This window comes from Choloepus didactylus, chromosome 13, assembly GCF_015220235.1.
Source record: "Choloepus didactylus isolate mChoDid1 chromosome 13, mChoDid1.pri, whole genome shotgun sequence".
Classification (NCBI taxonomy): Eukaryota; Metazoa; Chordata; class Mammalia; order Pilosa; family Megalonychidae; genus Choloepus; species Choloepus didactylus.
The window spans coordinates 48344424-48369584 of NC_051319.1; the positions used below are offsets into that span (position 1 = coordinate 48344424).

General features: G+C 36.4%; 1 protein-coding gene and 1 pseudogene across 10 annotated transcripts in view; one reads left to right on the forward strand and one right to left on the reverse strand.

Annotated features, from left to right (window-relative positions):
* FER (FER tyrosine kinase) overlaps positions 1–25161 on the forward strand; it is a 615744-nt gene that overhangs the window by 361634 nt on the left and 228949 nt on the right. Inside the window, exon 14 of one of the 10 annotated variants that reach the window (XM_037800964.1) lies at positions 8661–8705. The exons of the other annotated variants lie outside the window; for them this stretch is intronic. Coding sequence (XP_037656892.1) covers positions 8661–8696 — 36 coding nt within the window. The 3' untranslated portion in view covers positions 8697–8705. Of the gene's footprint in view, positions 1–8660; positions 8706–25161 lie in introns of those variants that run through there. 10 annotated transcript variants of the gene reach the window in all.
* LOC119507819 lies at positions 22680–22970 on the reverse strand (annotated as a pseudogene).

The window sequence follows — 25161 nt, forward strand, 5'->3', positions numbered from 1 at the left end:
ATACATATATGTGTATATGTGTGTATATGTATATATATATTATCTATATTTTATATATTTAAACTTCAGATGGTTTCAAGCTATTCACTAAAGTGTTTGATAGGATTATTATATAGTTTAATTAATGCAGTTATTAGAAAGGCAAGAAAAAAGTATAGTCGTATATACTAATCCTGAATGATTATATTGAGCTATAATTGCCCTTTCACAACAAACAAAAAAACTCAAATTAATCATAATACATTGATTTGGACATTTATATGTGAGGCTTTAAAATTTAATGAAATATATTGAGTTGAAGAGAAATAAGCTTTTTTCAAATAGGTGAAGCAACATTGACCTCTTATTTCTTAATGGTTATACATTTTTTTCAGGATTGCAATTTATGACAATTTTGTGCCAAGTTTGTAACCCCAAACAGATGAACATTTATTATGTACTTCAAGATCTCCTTCATCTATTCAACTTTTCATTCATTCATTCATTCATTCATTCATTCAATAATATATAAGTGGTGAATTTTTTTAGCACTTGCTAAAGGAAAATTTCTCTCTTAAGCAATTTAAATCCCTCAAGCAATAGCTGAGCCACAGAAATAAATTAAATCATCTCAAAGCTTTCTCTTTCTTTGGCTGAATAATTCTAATTCTTTTTCCCCTTCATATATTTAGAATTCAAGATGAGGATGTTCTTCTGATATTACCTACTTGGGGGAAATATATTGCCCAAAAATCCAACTCTATCTGTCTTTATATTGAAAGCTTAATGTCATACTTGAGACTGTTTTGAAGGTGAATGAAAGGCCAGGAACTTTGAGCTTAATATTTGACATTTAAATGTCATTTTGTGCCCTGTTAATGTGGGGCCGCTTGATGAAGATTAGGTAAGAGCGATAATAAATAAAATGAATAATATGAATTGAGGTAAAGAGACAACCAGAAACAGTATCATTGAGCTACAATAAATATCAAAACCCTTAAGGAGTAAAATCTAGTCCATACTAAAAATAGAAAGTAACAAATTATAGGTAAAAGATTAAGATTACAAAAGTCAATGTAGCAAAATAGATGCACCTTAGATAAGGAAAATAGAAAGGGTAATCATGGTATTGTTATTCTGTATTTAATTCCTGAAAAAGGAAACAAACACAATAGAAGAAGTGCTGACTATTAGTTTCTGGTCTGGAAGCAGGAATACTAAAGAGCAAGAATATTATAAATGTGTGAAACTTTTACTATTCTATAATCACCAATATTAATTTTTAAGTATTTTTACATTGGTTCTATATGAACTGATTAATGAAGTATGTATCTTTTCTTAAGTAAATGTTTTAGAATTTTAGATAAATGTGACTGTCCTAATTGCTTTATCAAATTTAAAAATTGAATTTTACATTAATGTTTTTATTTTTAGTTATTTATTTTTGTTATCTACAGTAAAATTTTCTCGTTTGTATACAGTTTTATTGGTCTTGGTAAGTACTTTGAGTCAAATAACCACTAAAACAATCAAGATCTAGCATTGTTTCTTCGATGTAATAAATTCCCTTGGGCTACTCCTTTGTAGTCAACCTCTCCAAGCACCTAGAAACTTCTGATCTGTTTTGGCCCCATCAATTTTCATTTTTTGGAAGGTCATATTAATGGAATCATACAGCTTTTTTGAGTCTGGCTTCTTTTCTTCTGCATGTTTTTTTAATATATTATGTCTAAGAACTTTTTGCAAAAGTTCATGAAGATTTTCTCCTGTGATTTCTTTTAAAAGTTTTATAGTTTTGTGATTTGTTTTGAGTATATATGAAGTATGAGACTTAGGTTGAGGTTCTTTTTTTATATATCAATTTCGTTTGCTACTATTCTGTCAAGGATTTGGATCTGTGATCTTGTTTTGTCTCTCTGGTTTTTGTATCAGGATAATGCTCCTGTCATAAAATGATTTGGGAAATATTTCTACCTATTTTATTTTCTGGAAGGGAATGAAATTGGTATTACCTCTTTCTTAAAGATTTCTTAGAATTCACCTCTGAAATCTCCTGGGCTTGGAGTTTTTGTTGCAAAGTTTTATTCTAAATTAAATATCTTCATGTATGTGTGTGTGTGTGTGTGTGTGCATACACACACACACACATACACACGCACAATGTTCAGGTTTTTTATCTTCTTGAATGAGTTTTGATAGTTTGTGTCATTCAAATAATTAGTCCATTGCATTAAGTTCAATGTTATGTGAAAAATGTTGATTATAATATTTCTTTTTTATTCTTTTAATGTTTTAGTGTATGTAATGATGTCCATTTTATATTTCTGATACTGGCAATTTATGTCTTCTCTATTTTTTTCAGGGTTACCTGGCTAGAGGTTTATCAATTTAATGTATCTTTTCATGTATCTTTTTTTTTCTTTTTTTTTTAATTATTCATTTTATTGAGATATATTCACATACCACGCAGTCATACAAAACAAATCGTACATTTGATTGTTCACAGTACCATTACGTAGTTGTACATTCATTACCAAAATCAATCCCTGACACCTTCATTACCACACACACAAAAATAACCAGAATAATAATTAAAGTGAAAAGGAGCAACTAAAGTAAAAAGGAACACTGGGCGCCCTTGTCTGTTTGTTTGTTTCCTTCCCCCACCTTTCCACTCATCCATCCACAAACTAGACAAACGGGAGTGTGATCCCTATGGCCCCCCCCAATCCCACCATCCCCCCTCATAAGCCACATTTTTATACAAGTGTCTTCAAGATTCATGGGTTCTGGGTTGTAGTTTGATAGTTTCAGTTATCCACCACCAGCTACCCCAATTCATTAGAACCTGAAAAGGGTTGTCTATATTGTGCATAAGAGTGCCCACCAGAGTGACCTCTCGGCTCCTTTTGGAATCTCTCTGCCACTGAAGCTTATTTCATTTCCTTTCACATCCCCCTTTTGGTCAAGAAGATGTTCTCTGTCCCACGATGCCAGGTCTACATTCCTCCCCGGGAGTCATATTCCACGTTGCCAGGGAGATTCACTCCCCTGGGTGTCTGATCCCACGTAGTGGGGAGGGCAGTGATTTCACCTTTCAAGTTGGCTTAGCTAGAGAGAGAGGGCCACATCTGAGCAACAAAGAGGCATTCGGGAGGAGGCTCTTAGGCACAATTATGGGGAGGCCTAGCCTCTCCTTTGCAGCAACAGTCTTCCCAAGGGCAAATTCCATGGTAGAGGGCACAATCCATCAAACCACCAGTCCCCTATGTCTGTGGGCATGTTAGCAACCATCAAGGTAGGGCAGGCCAATACCCCTGCATTCTCCACAGGCTCCTCAAGGGGGATCTGCATATTTTTTCCTTGTTTTTTTTTTTTTTTAAACTTTTTTTTTTCTAAATCAACTATATGAAAAAAATATATATATATAATAGAAGAACATTTCAAAGAGACCATAACAAGGGAGTAAGAAAAAGACAACTAACCTGAGATAACTACTTTACTTCCAATGTTTTCTTACTCTACCCCAAGAAAGTAACCTAATATAGCAACATTTCTGTGAACCTGGTCCCACCATACCCATCAGAAATTAACAGACCATAGTCATTCTTGGGCGTTCCCAGAACATTAAATTTACCCATGATAGCTTATCTGTTCTTCTTGGATTATTGTTCCCCGTTTCTTAATTCCTCTCTATCACTAGTTACCCTACATTCTACATTATAAACCATTCGTTCTACATTTTTCAAACTTCACATTAATGGTAGCATATAATATTTGTCTTTTTGTGCCTGGCTTATTTCGCTCAGCATTATGTCTTCAAGGTTCATCCACGTTGTCATATGTTTCACAAGATCATTCCTTCTTACTACCGTGTGGTATTCCATCGGGTGTATATACTACATTTTATTTATCCACTCATCTGTTGAAGGACATTTGGGTTGTTTTCATCTCTTGGCAATTGTGAATAATGCTGCTATGAACATTGGCGTGCAGATATCTGTTCGTGTCACTGCTCTCCGATCTCCTGGGTATACACCGAGAAGTGCAATCGCTGGATCTAAGAGTATCTCTATATCTAGTTTTCTAAGGAACTGCCAGACTGACTTCCAGAGTGGCTGAACCGTTATACAGTCCCACCAACTATGAATAAGATTTCCAGTTTCTCCACATCCCCTCCAGCATTTGTAGTTTCCTGTTTGTTTAATGGCAGCCATTCTAATTGGTGTGAGATGGTATCTCATTGTGGTCTTAATATGCATCTCTCTAATAGCTAGTGAAGCTGAACATTTTTTCATGTGTTTCTTGGCCATTTGTATTTCCTCTTCAGAGAACTCTCTTTTCATATCTTTTCCCCATTTTATAATTGGCCTGTCTGTACTATCGTCATTGAGTTGTAGGATTTCTTTGTATATGCAAGATATCAGTCTTTTGTCAGATACATGGTTTCCAAAAATTTTTTCCCATTGAGTTGGCTGCCTCTTTACCTTTTTGAGAAATTCCTTTGAGGTACAGAAAGTTCTAAGCTTGAGGAGTTCCCATTTATCTATTTTTTCTTTTGTTGCTTGTGCTTTGGGTGTCAAGCCTAGGAAGTGGCCACCTAATACAACGTCTTGAAGATGTTTTCCTACATTATCTTCTAGGAGTTTTATGGTACTGTCTTTTATATTGAGATCTTTGGTCCATTTTGAGTTAATTTTTGTGTAGGGTGTGAGGTAGGGGTTCTCTTTCATTCTTTTGGATATGGATATCCAACTCTCCCAGCCCCATTTGTTGAAAAGACCTTTATGACCCAGTTCAGTGACTTTGGGGGCCTTATCAAAGATCAGTCGGCCATAGATCTGGGGGTCTATCTCCGAATTCTCAATTCGATTCCATTGATCTATATGTCTGTCTTTGTGCCAGTACCATGCTGTTTTGACAACTGTGGCTTTATAATAAGCTTCAAAGTCAGGGAGTGTAAGTCCTCCCACTTGGTTTTTCTTTTTTAGAGTGTCTTTAGCAATTTGAGGCATCTTCCCTTTCCAAATAAATTTGATAACTAGCTTTTCCAAGTTTGCAAAGTAGGTTGGTGGAATTTTGATTGGGATTGCATTGTATCTGTAGATGAGTTTGGGTAGAATTGACATCTTAATGACATTTAGCCTTCCTATCCATGAACATGGAATATTTTTCCATCTTTTAAGGTCCCCTTTTATTTCTTTTAGTACAGTTATGTAGTTTTCTTTGTATAGGTCTTTTACATCTTTGGTTAAGTTTATTCCTAGGTACTTGATTTTTTTAGTTGCTGTTGAAAATGGTGTCTTTTTCTTGAGTGTCTCTTCACTTTGTTCATTTCTAGCATGTAGAAACATTACTGACTTGTGTGCATTAATCTTGTATCCTGCTACTTTGCTAAATTTGTTTATTAGCTCTAGTAGCTGTATCGTCGATTTCTCGGGGTTTTCTAGATATAAGATCATATCATCTGCAAACAATGACAGTTTTACTTTTTCCTTTCCAATTTGGATGCCTTTTATTTCTTTCTCTTGCCAGATTGCCCTGGCTAGCACTTCCAGCACAATGTTGAATAACAGTGGTGACATCGGGCATCCTTGTCTTGTTCCTGATCTTAGAGGGAAGGCTTTCAGTCTCTCACCATTTGAGTACTATGCTGGCTGTGGGTTTTTCATATATGCTCTTTATCATATTGAGGAAGTTTCCTTGAATTCCTACCTTTTGAAGTGTTTTTATCAAAAAGCGATGTTGGATTTTGTCGAATACTTTTTCAGAATCTATTGAGATGATCATTTGATTTTTCCCTTTTGATTGTTTAATGTGTTGTAATACATTGATTGATGTTCTTATGTTGAACCATCCTTGCATCCCTGGAATGAACCCCACTTGGTCATGGTGTATGATTTTTTTAATGTGCCTTTGGATTCGATTTGCAAGTATTTTGTTGAGGATTTTTGCATCTATATTCATTAGGGAGATTGGCCAGTAGTTTTCCTTTTTTGTAGCATCTTTGCCTGGTTTTGTATTAGATTGATGTTAGCTTCATAAAATGAGTTAGGTAGTGTTCCATTTTCTTCAATGTTTTGAAAGAGTTTAAGTAAGATTGGTGTCAGTTCTTTCTGCAAAGTTTGGTAGAATTCTCCTGTGAAGCCATCTGGCCCTGGGCATTTATTTGTGGGAAGATTTTTGATGACTGATTGGATCTCTTTGCTTGTGATTGGTTGGCTGAGGTCTTCTGTTTCTTCTCTGGTCAGTCTAGGTTGTTCATATGTTTCCAGGAAATTGTCCATTTCCTCTACATTATCCAGTTTGTTGCCATACAGTTGTTCATAGTACCCTCCTATAATTTTTTTAATTTCCTCGGGATCTGCAGTAATGTCACCTTTCTCATTCATTATTTTGTTTATATGGGTCTTGTCTCTTTTTGATTTTGTCAGTCTAGCTAGGGGCTTGTCAATCTTGTTGATCTTCTCAAAGAACCAACTTTTGGTGTTATTTATCCTCTCTATTGTTTTTCTGTTCTCTATGTCATTTATTTCAGCTTTAATCCTTGTTATTTCTTTTCTTCTACTTGATGGAGGATTGGTTTCCTGTTCATTTGCTTGCTTTTTCAGTTGATCCATTAGTTCTTTGATTTTGGCTCTTTCTTCCTTTTTAATATATGCGTTTAGTGCTATAAATTTCCCCCTCAGAACCACTTTTGCTGCATCCCATAGGTTTTGGTATGTTGTGTTCTCATTTTCATTCGTCTCTATATATTTAGCAATTTCTCTTGCTATTTCTTCTTTAACCCACTGATTGTGTAGGAGTGTGTTGTTTAACCTCCAGGTGTTTGTGAATTTTCTAAGTATCTTAGGGTTATTGACTTCTAATTGTATTCCATTGTGGTCAGGGAATGTGCTTTGAATAATTTCAATCTTTTTAAATTTATTGAGGCTTGTTTTATGTCCCAGCATATGATCTATTCTGGAGAAAGTCCCGTGAGCACTAAAGAAGTATGTGTATCCTGGTGATTTGGGATATAATGTTCTATATATGTCTGTTAAATCCAATTCATTTATCAGGTTGTTTAGGTTTTCAGTTTTCTTATTGGTCTTCTGTCTGGTTGATCTATCTATAGGAGAGAATGATGTGTTGAAGTCTCCCACAATTATTGTGGAAACATTAATTGCTTCCTTTAGTTTTGCCAGTGTTTCTTGCATGTATTTTATGGCACCTAATTGGGTGCATAGACATTTATGATTGTACTTTTTCTTGGTGAATTGCCCCTTTTATTAGTATGTAGTGACCTTCTTTGTCTCTGAAAACATCCCTGCATTTAAAGTCTATTTTATCTGAGATTAATATTGCTACACCTGCTTTCTTTTGGCTGTTGCTGACATGAAATATTTTTTTCCGTCCTTTCACTTTCAATTTCTTTGTGTCCCTGTGTCTAAGATGAGTCTCTTGTATGTAGCATATTGATGGTTCATTTTTTTTGATCCATTCTGCAAATCTATACCTTTTAATTGGTTAGTTTAATCTATTTACATTCAATGTTATAACTGTGAAGGCATTTCTTGAATCAGCCATCTTACCTTTGGTTTATGTTTGTCATATGTATTTTTCCCTCTCTCTATTAATATCCTTTAATGTACCCATACTGAATCTCTTTAGTACTGAACCTTTCTCCATCTCTCTCTGTCCTGTCTCTGTTTCTCTGTCTGTAGGGCTCCCTTTAGTATCTCCAGTAGGGCAGGCCTCTTGTTAGCAAATTCTCTCAGCATTTGTTTGTCTGTGAAAAATTTAAGCTCTCCCTCAAATTTGAAGGAGACCTTTGGTGGATAAAGTATTCTTGGTTGGAAATTTTTCTCACTCAGAATTTTAAATATGTCGTGCCTCTGCCTTCTCGCCTCCATGGTGGCTGCTGAGTAGTCACTACTTAGGCTTATGCTGTTTCCTTTGTATGTGGTGAATTGCTTTTCTCTTGCTGCTTTCAGAACTTGCTCCTTCTCTTCCGTATTTGACAGTGTGATCAGAATATGTCTTGGAGTGGGTTTATTTGGATTTATTCAATTTGGAGTTTGCTAGGCATTTATGATTTGTTTATTTATGATGTTCAGAAGATTTGACAAGTTTTCCCCAACAATTTCTTTGAATACTCTTCCTACACCGTTACCCTTTTCTTCTCCTTCTGGAACACCAATGAGTCTTATATTTGAACGTTTTATATTATCTGTCAAATCCCTGAGGTCCATTTCGATTTTTTCAATTTTTTTCCCCATTCTTTCTTTTGTGCTTTCATTTTCCATTGTGTCATCTTCCAGGTCACTGATTTGTTGTTCAGCTTCCTCTAGTCCTGTACTATGTATCTATTTTTTTATTTAGTCTTGCAATGTCTTCTTTATGCTCTTCTAGGGTCTTCTTGATGTCCTTTATATCCTGTTCCATGCTCTTCTTGATGTCCTTTATATCCCATGCCATGGTCTCATCGTTCATCTTTAGTTCTTTAATTAGTTGCTCTAAGTACTGTATTTCTTCTGATCTTTTGATTTGGGTGCTTGGGCTTGGGTTATCCATATCTTCTGGTTCTTTCATATGCTTTAAAATTTTCTGTTGTTTTTGACCTCTTGGCATTTGCTTAACTTGGTAGGGTTCTTTTAGGATTTGTAGACCAATTAAAATCCTTATCTCTAATTTGTCAGGTCTACAGCTTCGTGGAGTACACTTTCTGTGACTAACCAGCAGGTGGCGTCCGCGAGCCACCTGTTCCCCTCAAGCCAGTTCTCCCCCGCTTTGCCTCTGTGGTGAGTAGGGGAGTAAGTCTTGTGGGGTCCAGTTGGTGTACCAAGCTTGCGTGTGTAGTTGGTGTTGCCCGCCCTGTGTAAGGGGTGTGTGTCTGGGCAGTCAGGGAAGGGGCGGCTCTAACAACCAAATCTCCCTGGTGTTCCTGGAGTTTTAAAGGTGCTGCAATAGTCTAATCCTTCAGTTCAGTCCTGCCACAGTTTGTCTCTGCCACTGCCCCCCAAGTCCTTGGTATTGGCATGTGGCCCCTGAGACTTGTGAATGGGTCCCTCTTCCAGGCCTTGCACCCCCTGGTCCTCTGTTGAGGGATGATTGTGCTATGTCACAGGTGAGTGCCGTCCCCCCAGGGAGGTCCTGGGCTGCTGGTCTGTGTAGGGAGGCTCCCAGTCTGGTGAAATGATGTCTGAATGGGGCTTGTTAATTCCCACTGCTCCACCTTCCCAAGTCTGGGACAACCAGCTGAGGGTGCAGGGAAGGCTAATGTCCATGCCCAATTTTTCGTGTATGCGTGTTATTTGAAGCACTTCCGTCACACTGGGTTGTCTGGTGCAACTCTAGGCTATGGGGCCGGTGACAGGCAGGAGTGTTTCCTGTCCACCAGGATGATGGCTGTGAGAGGATGTCCCCCTTTTCTTGGGAAGTTGTGGTGTTTAGTGAATTTTCTCAGCCACTGGATTATTGCCTTTTGTCTCAGAGCTCTCAGTTCTGCTCTTGTCTTGACCTGCCCAAATTGCAAGTCTTTGAGGCTTTCTGTATTGGGCTTCTTAGAGTAATTGTTTTAGAAAATGAAAAAAAGAAAAAAAATAAAGGGCCCTCCTGGCAGATCTAATGCGTTATTGAAATGATAAGAGACAAAGCAATTAGGGCTATTAAAAAAAGATCCAGGGGGCAGAGAGATCAGTTTTTCTTTGGGTTTTGCAAATGAGCCTGCAGGGCCTGAACTCTGCCCTTCCCCTTTCTATGTTCACCAGAACTCCAAAAAGCATCCGCTTTTATTTTGGAGTTTGTCTTGCTGTTTTTTTTGCTATGCCTGTCTCCTCTCTGCTGGGCTGGCTGCTCTCAGATTCTCTGGTGTCTGTTCTCAGTCTGTCTGTGGTTGGAGTTTGGATCAGTAGAATGAGTTTTTGATAAGAGCTGCCACTGCAGTTCTCCCTTCTCCTTCCCGGTGCTGACAGCCCCTCCTCCCACGGGACTGAGCCTGGCAGGGAGGGGTGCAGGTCCCCTGGCCGCAAAAACTTACAGATTTCGCTGGTCTCAGCAGTTCCACATTTTCATGAGTGTTTTATGAAGTATGCCCAAAGTCAGATTGCTCTGCGGTGTCCAGTCCACGCAGTTTCTGGCTTTCTACCTACTTCCCTGGAGGAGTAACTAAAACATACACCTCACCAATCCACCATCTTGCTCCGCCCTCCTTTCATGTATCTTTTAATTGATCTTCCCATTTATTCTGTTTTCAAGTACATTGATTTTTGCTGTTATTATTTCCTTCTCCTTTATTGATTTATTTATTTATTTATTCGTTTATTTATTTTTTGGCTTCTTAAAATGAACGCTTTTTATTTGAGAACTTTCTTTTCTCTAATGTTACAAATTTCCCTCTAAGCATTTAATGCTACGAAGTTCCCTCTAAACATAATTTAGTGCTACAAATTTCCCTCTAAGCACAATTTAGCTGCTTCCCACAGATTTTGAAATTTTTACATTTCATATTCAATTCAAAATATTTTCTAACTTCACTTGAAACTTCTTTTTCTCACAAATTTTGTATGTGTGTTGTTTAAACATTTGGAGATTTTCAAGATATTTTTCTGTTATTAATTTCTAGCTTGATTCTGTCTTATTCAGAGAACATACTTCATGTGCTTTTTGTTCTTTTTAATTTGTTAAAGTTAGTTTTATGGTCCAGAATATAATCTGTCTTGTTCATTATTCCATGTGCAGTTGAAATGAATGTATGTCCTGATGTTGTTGGATGGAGTATTCTATAACTGTCAGTTAATGTTTGTTGAAAGTGTTCTTCAGTTCTTCTTTATCCTTGTGGGGTTTTTTTGTTCTATCAATTGCTGGGAGAGAAGTGTTGAGTTTTCTTCCAGTATCATTTGACTTCAGCCTAAAGAACTTCCTACAGCATTTCTTTTAAAACAGGTCTGCTGTCAACAAATTATCTTACACTTCCTTCATCTGAGAATGTCATTATTATACCTTCCTTCCTGAAGGATATTTTCACTAGATATAGAATTCTGGGTTGACAGTTTTTTACTTAGTTCTTTAAGGATTGTGTTCCACTATCTTCTGGCTATCCATTATGCCTGTTGAAAATTCCAAAGTATTCAAATATTTCTTTCCCTGTATGTATTGTGCCAGCGTTCTCTAGCAGCTTTCAAGAGTTTTTCTTTACCTTTTGTAGTGTCAGCAGTTTGATTTTTTTTTTATAACACTATCTTTTTATTCAGCAACAATCCCTGCACACTTAGCAGTTTGATTTTGATGTGGCTGCGCATTTTTTCCTTAAGTTTATCTTTTTAGGGTTCACTGAGTTTCTTGCATATGTTAAAACATACATTTTGTTTTTTCAAAATTTGGGATTTTTTGGACATATTTTCCCTCAAATAATTTTTCTGCATCATCATTTTCTCTTCTCCTCATGTTACTCCAGTGATACAAACTAGACCTTTTGATATGGTCACGCAGTTCTCTGAATGTTTGTTCATTTTTTTAAAATTATAGAATGTAACATATATTATACAATATTATAGGTTACAGTTCCACAGTTTCAGTTATTTCCTTATTATGAAATATAACATATATACAAAAAGGTATTATCTTTCAAATAATATATAATTAAACAAGTAGACATATAGGAAATTTCCAAAGTTATTATGAGTTATAGTACCATAGCCTCAGTTATTTCCTTATTGTGAAATATGACATATATACAAAAAGGTATAGTTTTCAAATTACTGTTTAACAAGTAGCTGTAGAAGAAATATCAAAGGATGCTATGAGTTACAGTTCCACCATTTCAATTATTTCCTTCTAACTATTCTAATACCCTAGCAACTAAGAAAAAGAAAATTATATAAAGATTAAGTATTCATAATCCCTTGTTAAATTCCATCTTGTATGTGGCTACCCCTTCCTCTAGTTAATCACTTTCCCAATCTTCAGGGATGTCTAGGCAGTGACCACCCTAACCTATTTGTGTTGAAAAGGGGTGTTAACTTTATGAGCAAAGGGGACACATCTAGTCAGTGTTCTTGAAGAGGATATTGCCTCTGGGTTGTGGGACTTAGCTGGCATAGGAGCACTCTGAAGGATCTAAGTTTCTGACAAATAAACTTAATGAGCGAAACCTTTATAGAATCTCAGATAGGGATCCAGGCAGTCTTTTAAGGTTTTGGGGACTACTGTTGACTTGGGTCTATCATATTGTGGTCATTTGGCATATCTAGGTGAGGCTTGCATAGGAGTAACCTCCAGGACAACCTCCTATTTGAATTCTCTTAGCCCATAAAATCTTGTTTTATTGCCTTTCTTTTCCCCCTTTTGGTCAAAAAGCATTCTGAATCCCTCAGTGCCAGGGTCAGGCTCATTCCTGGAATCCGTGTCCCACTTCGCCAGGAAGGCTCATTCATCTTGGGGGTCCTGCCCCACATTGGGAAGAGGGTGATGAATTTATTTGCAGAGTTAGACTTACAGAGAGTGTCCACATTTGAACAACAAAAGAGGTTCTCTGGAGATTACTCCTAGGCGTAATTACAGGTGAGCTTAGCCTCCTCTCTACAGCCATTAGTTTCACCTAAGCAAGCCTCAATATCAAGGGCTGGACTTAGAAAGTAGGAGGTTCCTAAGTTCACGTAGTATATATTTTATCCATGATCATCCATCCGTATCTCGTATTATCATTACTTAGTTGTACAATCCTCATCACTCTCTGTTTTAAACAATTCTCATGACCCAAAACATCTCATAGCTCTTGTCAGCCCTTAATTATTTGTCCTTAGTATTTGTATAATAATAGTGTGGTATTCCTTTTAATTATAGTCCCTAATATGCAATTTGTAGGTTTTTCCCATTTACCCTTCTGTTGTCAACTCTCTGTGCTAGTGTCAGACCTTAGAAGTATATCATACAAGCTCCTATCTATAGTTGTGGTGCTGATCTGTGGGTTGCATTCCTTTAAAGAACCCCTTTCATTCCTACTTGCCTTCAGTTCAGCTTTGATACTTATAATCCCATTAACAAACTGTCGTCACCTCTATCCATTACTATACTTATGAATTCACCGTCATTAACACATCTGAACATATTAGATTATCATTCCCCCTCACTAGCTACTGTCTATCACTAGGTCCCCATTTTTTTATATTATAAGACATTGATTTTACATTGTTCAAGATAGTTCATAAAAGTGGTAACATACAATAACTCTCCTTTTGTGTCTGAGGTATTTCACTCAGAATTATTTCTTCAAGGTTCATCCATATTGCCATGTTTCAGGACCTTGTTACTTCTTACTGCTACACAATATTCCATCATATGTGTAAACCACAATTTGTTGATTCACTCGTCTGTTGAAGGACACTTGGATTGTTTCCATCTCTTGGCAGTTGTGAACAGTGCTGCTGTGAACATCAGTGTACAAATGTTTGTTCGGGTCATTGCTTTCAAATGTTCTGGGTATAAACTGACAAGTGGAATTGCCAGATCATAGGGTAATTCAATATCTGATTTTCTGAGAAACTGCCAACTGTCTTCCAGAGTGGCTGTACCATTATACAGTCCCACCAGCAATGAGTAAGAATTCCAATTTCTCCACATCCTCCCCAGCATTTGTAGTTTCCTGTTTGTTTGATGGCAGCCATTTATTCGTGTGAGATGATATCTCATTGTGGTCTTGATTTGCATTTGCCTAATACCTAGTGAAGATGAACATTTTTTTCAAGTGCTTTTTAGGCATTTGTATTACCTCTTCAGAGAAATATCTTTTCATATCTTTTGCCCATTTTATAATTGGGCTTGTTCATTTTGTTGTTATTCTTTTTATCTCTGTGTTCCTTAAACAGATTAACTTTTATTGATCTATCTTCAAGTCCACTGACTCTTTCCTTTGTCATCTACAGTCTTCTCTTGAACCTATCCAATAAATTTTAAATTTCAGATATTGGAATTTTCTCTTAGATAATTTTTATTTGTTCTCCCCCCAAACCCACTTTGTTTTTTGAAGTTTCTATGTCTCTGCTGAGAATTTGTTTCTTTACATCTTTACAAGAGTGTGCATCCTTCCTTCTTGGAACAATTTTATTATAGCTGCTTTAAAGTATTTTTCTGATGTTTACAACATTGTAATCTCATCATTGGCATCTATTAATTTTCTTTCCCCTTTATAATTAGTCATATTTGCTTGATTCTTCATATGTGAAATAATTTTGCATTGTTTTCTAGACATTTTGAATATATGTTGTGAGACTCTGAGTCCTTTGTAGAATGTTGATATTGTTATTGTTATGGCTGCTTTTGTTTTAGCAGGCAATCAAATTGCTTTCATTAGGCCAGCAAGAACCTTCATCTAGTTAGGTTCAAACTACAAGCTCTGTGTCATATTCTTTGGATATATCTCCCGCGGGTTGGTCTGGACTTAGTTAATGGCTTACATCATAGTTCAATTCTCAGAGTCTTTGCTATGTTACTTTGGGTTTATTTCTCTAATGCTGTAATGGGCAATTTGAGGGTGAATCTGGATCTTGTATGTCAAATGGCCAAGCAATTCCAAAGATTAGTGGGTTGGGAGGCTGCTAGGTTTGTTTGCCACTCTTTCATAAATTTGATTGGTAAGGAAGCAAGAAGTCCAAAAGGGTTTAGACAGTTTATTACTGATGGCATATCTGCCAGCATGAAATTTGCATTGGTTCTCCTTATTCCCAATTCTCATAAGATAGATGTCCAGGTGAGCCCAGGTGGCTGTTGAGCATGCAGTTGATCTGTGTTATAGTGGTAAAGACCATGATTACAGATTTGCTTTAAAATAATTAAAAGTTTATATTATAAAGGTAGTGTTGGTGAGTTTTTCTTTGCAATATTTTCTATCATGTACACACACATGTGGTATTTTTGTAGTCACTACAAAGAACGACAACCTGTAAAGGACATTGGTTTGGAATCCATTTAGTTTTGAACCTCATGAAGTAATTAGTAATTGCATCTGTATTTAGGAGGTTAGTTTAATTTAGAGATTTAATGATGGTTGTCATGTTTATACATTTAAGTATCTGTCTGTCTGTCTATCTATTGCTTGTGTATGTGTGCTGTATCTCTATGCATATGCACGTGTGTGTGTGTGTGTGTGTTTACATTTGTGTGTATGTGATTGTGAAGGTCAGGTAGGAAACAGAATGAAGAGACTTGTTTAAATAAAGGAACTGCTAATAGAAAAATGGACAGGATTATGGGAGCTAACTAGGGATGGTTAATTTCCCAGAGACTAACCATAATGAGAAGTTATTGCTGTTCCTAGGGGCAAAGAGATAGGGGAGGGAATAGAGTTAGTGAAGTCCAGTGTGTGCTAGAACTTTGAAGATGGGGCCACCCAGCTGAAGGTTTTATTGTGGAGGGGCAAGATTATTACCAACAAACATAGCACAGGTCAGAATGGAGTGGGAAAGAAACACTCAGACCTTTCCTTTCACCATTGGATCTCTTACTGGAATCTAACTGGAAGTCTATCAATAAGGAAGTCAGTTTTAGCTTGCTAAAGCTGATGAGATACAATATACCAGAAATGGGGATTTATTGACTTAAAAGCTTACAGTTCTTAGACTTAAAATGTCCAAATCAAGGCACAAACAGGAAAATACCTGGACTCTGAAGACAGGCTGCTGGAATCTGGGACTTCTCTGTCACGTGGAAGGCCCATGGCATATCTGCTGGTCTCTCCCTTCTCTCTTGGGTTTTGTCTCTTCCATCTTCTAGCGTCAGTGGCTTCCTCTCTAAGCTTCTGCATGTTTTCTCTCTCTTAGCTTGTGTCTCTGTTAGCTGCTAGGGCAGCTAAACTTCTCTGGGGCTTTTTTCTGTCTTTTATCCTCTAATAAAGGACTCTAGTAAGAGAATTAAATGAAGGAAGTGGGTCACATCTCAATTGAAATAACCTAATCAAAAGGTCCCACCTTCAATAGTTCTACCCCCCCCCCCCAGGAATGGATTAAAAGAACATGATATTTTCTGGGGTATACGACTTCAAACCATCACAGAGTCCTGAATTGAAGTCTGAGGAGTCAGCCTCCTCAGGCACAGAGCAGAGAATAGAATGGGTTGGAGGTGGAGGCAGGTTGGCATATGGAGAATAACCAGCATATGTATGTAGGTAGGGATGTATGCAGGTATGCTTGTGTACATTCATTCATACATGCTCATATAACATGTAAGTGACATATTAATGGGAAGAATTACATATCCATGAGGTATGGTACATGTATATTTAAGCATATATTTAAGCATATATCGAGTTGTGGAAAATTCCAACATTTGTATACACTCACAAAGACATACAAATGTATGCACATACACAAATTCCAAAAATTATAAAAAAAAAAAACAGCTTAACTAGTTGGAAAAGAATTCTAGGCTAGAGAGCTGCATGGATTTTGAGGGGTCTGCCTCATCCCAATTTTCCCTATATGCTTTATAATTTTTTAGTGTGTAATTTTGTAGAATGTGAAAGTTTTTAGGAATTCATATATTGTGTTAGAGTCAAAATGTCTATACTAATGTATTATAATAAATTAAAATTACTACTAATGTATTATAATAAAATTCAAGCATCATGGCAAAATTAGACTACTCTAAGCCAGTCCACTGACCTGTGAGCACATTTTCAATCTGTAAATCTTAAATGTGTCCAGAACCTTCCAGGGCATATATCTCACATGTGCATTTTCAACCTGTACATCTATGTCCAGAAAATCTATATACATGTTGTGCTGGTTTGAATGTATTATGTCCCCCAAAATGCCAATATCTTTGATGTAATTACATCAAAGATAATGGGCAGATGTACCAGTGTTGATTACATTGTAGTTTTTTGAGTGTCTCCATGGAGATGTGCCCCACCCAACTGTGGGTGATGACTCTGATTGGATAACTTCCATGGAGGTGTTACCCCACCCATTCAGGGCGGGTCTAAATTAAATCACTGGAGCCCTATAAATGAGCTGACAAACAGAAGAAAGTCAGTGCAGCTGAGAGTTACATTTTGAAGAGGAGCTACAGCCAAGAGGGACACTTTGAAGAATTCACAGAACCTGAGAGAGTAGCTGCAGATGAGAGATAGTTGGAAGACAGCCATTGAAAGCAGACTTTTGCTTCAGAGAAGCTAAGAGAGGACAAACACCCCAAGAGCAATTAAGAGTGACATTTTTGAGGAGCTGAATCCTAGAGAGGAATGTCCTGGGAGAAAGCCATTTTGAAACCAGAACTTGGAGCAGACACTAGCCACGTGCCTTCCCAGCTAACAAGAGGTTCTCCAGACACCATTGGCCATCCTCCAGTGAAGGTACCCGATTGTTGATGTGTTACCTTGGACACTTTGTGGCCTTAAGACTGTAACTGTGTATCCAAATAAACCCCCTTTTATAAAAGCCAATCAATTTCTGGTGTTTTGCATTCCAGCAGCATTAGCAAACTAGAACGTATGTGTACCTCATGGCCACCACCGTCATCATCATAAATATTTTTGGGCTTTTACTCAGTAGTAGTGTGGTTTACATGAATCTTCTAATCCTGTCAACAACAACCCTGTGAGGTAGGAACTAGTGAATTACTGCTGTTCAGATAAGGAAACTGTGGTTCAGAAGCTGGGACTAGAAGGGGGTGGAGGAGGAATTGAAACCTAGAGTCCATGTTCTTAACTATGTTGATTCAGCACAGAAGCTGCTGTAGCTCAGAAAAGCACAACTGAAACCCCATTTGTGAAATTTTTTTAAAGCTATTTGTTGTTATGCATTTAGACTAGAGCTGAAAGAACGTGGGAATGTACATTTTGGTTTCTGTTTAATGGTATATTCCTTAGTGTTGAGAGGCCCACAGCACTTGGGAAAGGAGAGAGATGTGCCAGGTTAATAAATGAAAGAGTGGATGAGAGTAATTAGGAAAGCAAAGAAAGTTTAAGGGAACAACCATGGCATTAATGACTTCAGTTTTGAGCCAGGAAAAAGAAGTGTCTATTTATTAAGCACTCACAGCATTGAATATTTTTCACAGTTTAAAAATTGTGGCTATAATTTGGATTGTTATATTCTGTTACTATTTAAAAATCTCAATCTCATCCCAAAATATACCATTTGCAATGCTATGGCCTATTTTAAGATATAGGATTCCTCATAAAAATTATCTTTTAAAGCTATTCCTTTTGGAAAAAACATAGCCTCTATTTAGTTTCAGATATTTTGCTGCTTTGAGGTTTAAATTTCATCTACAGGTTCTTGTCTACTCTGATGTATGAAAGCAAATTTTATTGTTACTTGAACAGATCTAGTCAGAGGTTTCTATAGATGGGTTATTTGGCAATTGAGAAATAATCTTTATTTCTTTTAGGATTTAAAAAGCAGTTTTAATTGTGTGGTTTATTGATATATATTCAATGGAGTTTGAAGTGATAGTTCAAATTTAAAAATACATGAGGTACTAACACTGTATTTTGGCAAACAGTAATAGGAGACATCAGTGTTTGCAGTGTCATTTCATTTTGAAAAGTCACTTTTTATAATTAGATTTATTGAGGGTAATTTACATGTTTAAGTTAAAATTAATCCTTTTTAGCATGCAGGTCTAATGAGTCAGGACAAATGAAAACAGTTTTGTAACCAACACCACAATTAAATTATAGATCAATTCCATCACCTCAAAATTCCCCTGTACCACTTTGCAATCACCCTGTCTTCTCCACCCATCCCTTTGAGACCAGTGATCAAGAATGTCATATAAAAGGAATCATACAGTATACATCCTTTTTAGTTTGATTTATTTTATTTAGCTTACTGCAATTGAGATTCATTCACATTGTTGCATGTGTCAGTAGTTTGCTTTTTATTGCTGAGTAGCATTCCATTATATGGATGTACCACAGTTTGTTTATCCATTCCCCCACTGAAGGACATTTCCAGGTTTTGGCAATTATGAGTGAAACTGCTATAAAATATTTGTACACAGGTTTTTGCATGAACGTAAGTTTTCATTTCTCTTCAGTACATACCCAGGAATTGGACTGGTGGTTTATGTAACAAGAATTTTTTAATTTTATAAGAAACTGCCAAATTGTTTTCCTAAATTGCTGTGCCATTTTGTATTCCCTCTAGCAATGCATGAGATTTCCAGTCACTCCACATCCTCACTAGCAGTTGGTTTTGTCATAGGTGTGTAATGGTTTTAACTTTTATTTCCCTATGACTAATGATGTTGAGCATCTTTTCATGTCCTTATTTGCAATCTATAATCTTCTTTGGTAGGTACTTAACTTTTGACAACCGCAGAAAGACAGAAACCAATGGATTAAAATTATAATGCTGTACTCATGAAGGAAATCACATGTGTCCTTCTTTAACATCACATTATTGGGTTAATACATGGCATTGAAAAATACTGTTTTATTTTGCTGTACCACACCCTGGGTTGGCTTACACAACAGGAATTTATTGTCTCATGGTTTCAGAGGTAAGAAGGCTTGCTTTTTCCCTGAAAACTGTAGCATTCTGGTTCTGGCTTGCCACAATCCTTGGGCTCCTTGGTTTGAATCCCTGCCTCTTGTGTCGCATGGTAATATCTACTCCCTTCTCACCCAGATTCTCTTTTTAAGGCCTCCAGTAATCCAGATTCAGGACCAACCTGGTTCAGTTCACCACCCCTTAATTATATACAACATCTTCAAGGGTCCTATTTACAATAAATTCATACCCATGGGAATACAGATTAAAATTTAAGTACATGTCTGAACTGGGGTACATAATTCAGTCTACCACAAATACAATGTCTTATTGTTTACTTAAATGACAAAGTGGTAATTCTTTTGCCTGAGGACTCCTATCACTCTAGATGTCACCATGTTGGTTGAAATAATAGTTCTCATATCAATTGATTTCTCCTCTCATTTCCCACAGCTATTTTAAAAATTTACAATTTTTCTCAAGCTCTTAAACTATCTCCTGTTCCTCTATTCTTAGTGACTTTTACCAAGAACCTGGAGAAATAAAAAACTCCTGCGTGCTCTACGAAAATTTATGTTCATCTATGATTACTTTTGTGTTTCTGTCTTATCCCAACTCTTTCAACTCACCTGGGTCTTTGATTTTTGATTTTTCTCTGGTCTACTGATCTACCCTTTCCTATCTCTTCTCACCTGCCCTGAGTCTTTGATATGTCCATTTTCTCTATTTTTAAAAAAATATTTTTATCCCCAATAGTCCTTTCCCTCAGCCTCTCCCTCCTGTTCTTAAATAGCAGTGACCAAAAGCTTTCATTCAATTAGCCTTTCCTCTTCAATTTTTTTTTTAACATTTTAGTTTGAAATAATATCAAACTTACAGGACAGTTGGAAAAATAATGCAGACCCCATATAGAGAATTCTGACATACCCTCAACCCCCAGATACCTAGAATCACCAATTTTAATTTATTTCCTCCTTTGCAGTATCATTCTGTCTATCTTTTTATCTATCCGGCTATCTATCTTCTGAACATTTAAGAGCAGGTTACACACATCACAATCCTTGAACACATAATATCTCCATGTATATTTCCTATGAACAAGGATATTTGCTTATGTACACACCTTAAGTGCCTTTATCAAGTTCAACAAATTTAACATTGATATAAAGCATACATTCTACATTCCGATTTTTGTGTCCTAATAATGTCCTTTTAATCCTTTTCTTCTCTGTTCATAGATCCCATCCAGTATCATGTATTGCATTTAATTGTCATTATCTATTTAGTTTAAGAATCTATAACAATCTTATTTGCTTTGATACCAACTTAACTTCAATAACATACATAAACTATGTTCCTATACCCCACCATCCCCTCACCTATATGCAATTCTTATCACAGATTACATATTTATGCATTATGAATCCAAAAGCACTGATTTATCATTACATTTCATGCATTTTCTTTTTAGATCCTGTAGGAAGTAAAAAGTGGAGTTACAAATCAAAATTCTGATAGTACTGACATTTATATTTACCCATTTCATTAACTTTACCAGAGATCAGTCAATTATCTAGTGCCCTTTCTTTTCAACCTGCACAACTCCCTACAGCATTTTTTTTTTTTTTTTTTTTTTTTTGGTAGGACTGGTTTATAGTGATAAAGTCCCTTAGGTTTTATCTGGTAATGTCTTAATTCCCCCCTCCTTTTTGGAAAACATTTTTACCATATATAAAATTCTTGGTTGGCAATTTTTTGCTTTCAGCACTTTAAATATGTCTTCCCCGGTTGCTGCAAAGGAGAGGCTAGGCCTCCCTATGGTTGTGCCTAAGAGCCTCCTCCCGAATGCCTCTTTGTTGCTCAGATGTGGCCCTCTCTCTCTACCTAAGCCAACTTGAAAGGTGAAATCACTGCCCTCCCCACTATGTGGGATCAGACACCCAGGGGAGTGAATCTCCCTGGCAACGTGGAATATGACTCCCGGGGAGGAATGTAGACCCGGCATCGTGGGACGGAGAACATCTTCTTGACCAAAAGGGGGATGTGAAAGGAAATGAAATAAGCTTCAGTGGCAGAGAGATTCCAAAAGGAGCCGAGAGGTCACTCTGGTGGGCACTCTTATGCACAATTTAGACAACCCTTTTTAGGTTCTAAAGAATTGGGGTAGCTGGTGGTGGATACCTGAAACTATTAAACTACAACCCAGAACCCATGAATCTCGAAGACAGTTGTATAAAAATGTAGCTTATGAGGGGTGACAATGGGATTGGGAAAGCCATAAGGACCACACTCCACTTTGTCTAGTTTATGGATGGATGAGTAGAAAAATAGGGGAAGGAAACAAACAGACAAAGGTACCCAGTGTTCTTTTTTACTTCAATTGCTCTTTTTCACTCTAATTATTATTCTTGTTATTTTTGTGTGTGTGCTAATGAAGGTGTCAGGGATTGATTTAGGTGATGAATGTACAACTATGTAATGGTACTGTAAACAATCGAAAGTACGATTTGTTTTGTATGACTGCGTGGTATGTGAATATATCTCAATAAAATGAAGATAAAAATAATAATAATAAAAAAAATAAATATGTCTTCCCACTGCCTCTTGCCTCCATTGTTTCCAATGAGAAACTAGCACTTAATCTTATTGAGGGTCTCTTATATGTGACGTGTTGCTTCTTTCTGTGGCTTTCAGAATTCTCTATGACATTTGGCATTAGATCGTAACATGGCATGGTGGCATGGTATGGGTCTATTTGGGATTATGCTATTTGAAGTTTGTTGAGCATCTTGAATGTGTATATTCATGTCTTTCATTAAATTTGGGAAGTTTTCAGCCATTATTTCTTTGAATATTTTCTTTGCCTCTTTCTCCTTTCTTCTTTTTCTGGGACCTCCCCCCAAGCATATATTGACCATGATTGATGGTGTCCCACAGGTTCCTCAGCTCTGTTCACTTTTCTTCACTCTTTCCTCTTTCTGCAGCTTAGACTGGATGAATTTAATTTTATCTTCAAGTACACTGATCTTTTTCCAGCTCCAATCTGCTGTTGAACACCTCTAGAGATTTTAAATTTCTATTACTTTATTCTTCAGCTCTTTTTGGTTCCTTTTCATGATTTCCATCTCTCTATTGATATTCTCGTTCTGTTCATCTGTTATTTCCTGATCTCGTTTAATTCACTTTCAGAAATAAAACCACAGAACAATATGATCTAATTCAATCTTAAAGGCTGGCATGCTGAGCAAGGAATGTTCTTATTTGTAGGAGTTCCTTCTTTACACTGTCAGGTACCAGAGCTCTGCCTTTTGGAGTGATTTCAGCCACCAAGTCATCAACAGTAACATGTTCTAGTCCTTTTTCTTTAATTATCTCTTTACAGTGTGCCTTCAACTGATCCTTCCAGCCATATTCAATGAACTTAGCTCTCAGCAACTCTTTGAGGTGTTCTCTTTCTCCAGTTTCTATCAATTTTTAGTTAATCGCTGCTCTCATCTGCGCATCTTTGTTCATCTTGCTAACCTACCACACTCTTCGGCTGCCCACGAGGGTCTATTTCTCAACTCTCAATTTGATTCCATCAGTCTATATATATATGTATCCTTGTGCCAGTAGTATGCGGTTTTGACCCTTGCAGCTTTGTAATAAGTTTTGAAGTCAGGAAGTGGAAGTCCTGCAATTTCGTTCATCTTTTTCAAGATGTTTTTTGGCTAACCTAGGGCCCTTATCTTTACCCTTCCAAATCAATTCAGTGACGGTCTAGCCTGGAGAATGATCCATGGGCACTTGAGAAGAATGTATGTCCTTCTGTTTGGGGGTGCCATGTTCCATATATGTCTGTTAGGTCTAGTTCACTTATCATATTTTTCAAGTTCTCTGTTTCTTTATTGGTCTTCTGCCTAGATGTTCTAGTTATTGACGAGAGTGGTGTATGGAAGTCTCCAACTATTATTGTAGAGGTGTTTATTTCTCCCTTCAGTTTTGCCAGTGTTTGTCTCATGTATTTTGGGGCATTATGGTTAGGTGCATAAATATTTTTTATTATTTCTTCATGGCAGAATGACCCATTTATTAATATATAGTGTCCTTCTTTGTCTCTTGTAACAATTTTTGTCTTAATATCTATTTTTTCTGATATTAATATAGCTATCCCAGCTCTTTCTTGGTTACTATTTTTTGGAATATCATTTTCCATCCTTTCACTTGCAGCCTATTTGTGTCTTTGGGTCTAAGGTGAGTCTGTTGTAAACAACATGTACTTGGATCATATTTTTTTAATCCATTCCGCCAATCTGTGTCTTTTGATTGGGGAATTTAACCCATTAGCATTCAGTGTTGTTACTGTAAAAGCAGTACTTACTTCAGCCATTTTTTTTCATTTTGTTTTTGTATGTCATAACTTTTTTTGGTTTCTTTTTCTTTATTGCAACTTCCTTTTCTGTATAGTTGTTCTTTTGTCATGTATCCATTTGATTGCTTTCTCATTTTTATTTCTGTATATTTCAAAAATACTTTGTTGTTATCCTGGGGTTTGTATTATACAACCTACATCCTTAACCTTCTAATTTGAAAAGTTAACAACTTAGCTTCGGTTGAATACGTGTTCTCTATTGCCATATCTCTCTATTTCCCCTCCTTATGTTGCTTTTGCCTCACATTACCTCCTTGTATTTTCGGTGTCCCTTATCAGGAAGTATTCTTTTTTCTTGTTCAATTGTATTCAGAGTCTTCTAGGAATTAAAGAGTAGAGTTATATGTTCAGGATATAGCACTATGATGTTTTGCATTTGTGCTTTTAGTTACCTTTACTGAAGATCTTCATTTCTCCACATTGCTCCATGTGCTCTCTCCTGTCTTTTCCTTTAATCTTGCAGTAATTCTTGGAAGGCAGATCTTTTGTTGACAGATGCTTTCATTTTCTGTTTATCAGTGAATATTATAAACCCTTCCTTATTTTTGAAGGGTATTTTTGCTGGATAAAGAATTTTTGACTGGCAGTTGCCTTTTTGCCTCCGTGTTTCTGGTGATTAATCAGAACTTAGTCTTTCCTTTTTTTTTTTTTTTTTTGTATTTAAAAAATATTTTTATTAGAGTTATTATGGGTTTACACAACAATCATGAATAAAATATAGGATTCCCATACACCATACCACCACCAACACCTTGTATTGGTGTGGAACACTTGTTACAATTAGTGATAGCACTATTTTGTAATTGTACTATTATTTTTTAACAGTAGTTACCTTTGTTACACTTGATGAAAGATTATTAAAACAATAGTATTAACTCTTGTCCATAGTTTACATTAGCTGTATTTTTCCCATATACCATCCTATTATTAACACTATATATTGCTGTCACACATTTGTTATAATTCATGAAAGAACATTCTTAGACTTGCACTATTAACAATAGTTCCATCATCTACACTAAGGTTCACTGTGTTGTACAGTCCTATGTTTTATCATTCAATTTTTATTCTGTTAACATATAAGACCCGAAGTTTTCCCCTTTAACTACATTCACCTATATAATTCAGTGCTATTAATTACATTCACAATAATGTGCTGCCATCACCACTATCCATTTCTAACCCTTTACAATCAACCTAAATAGAAATTCTGTACAAACTAAACAGCAATTTCCTGTTCTCTTACCTCAATCTATCCACTGGTAACCTATATTCTAGATTCTAACTCTATGAGGT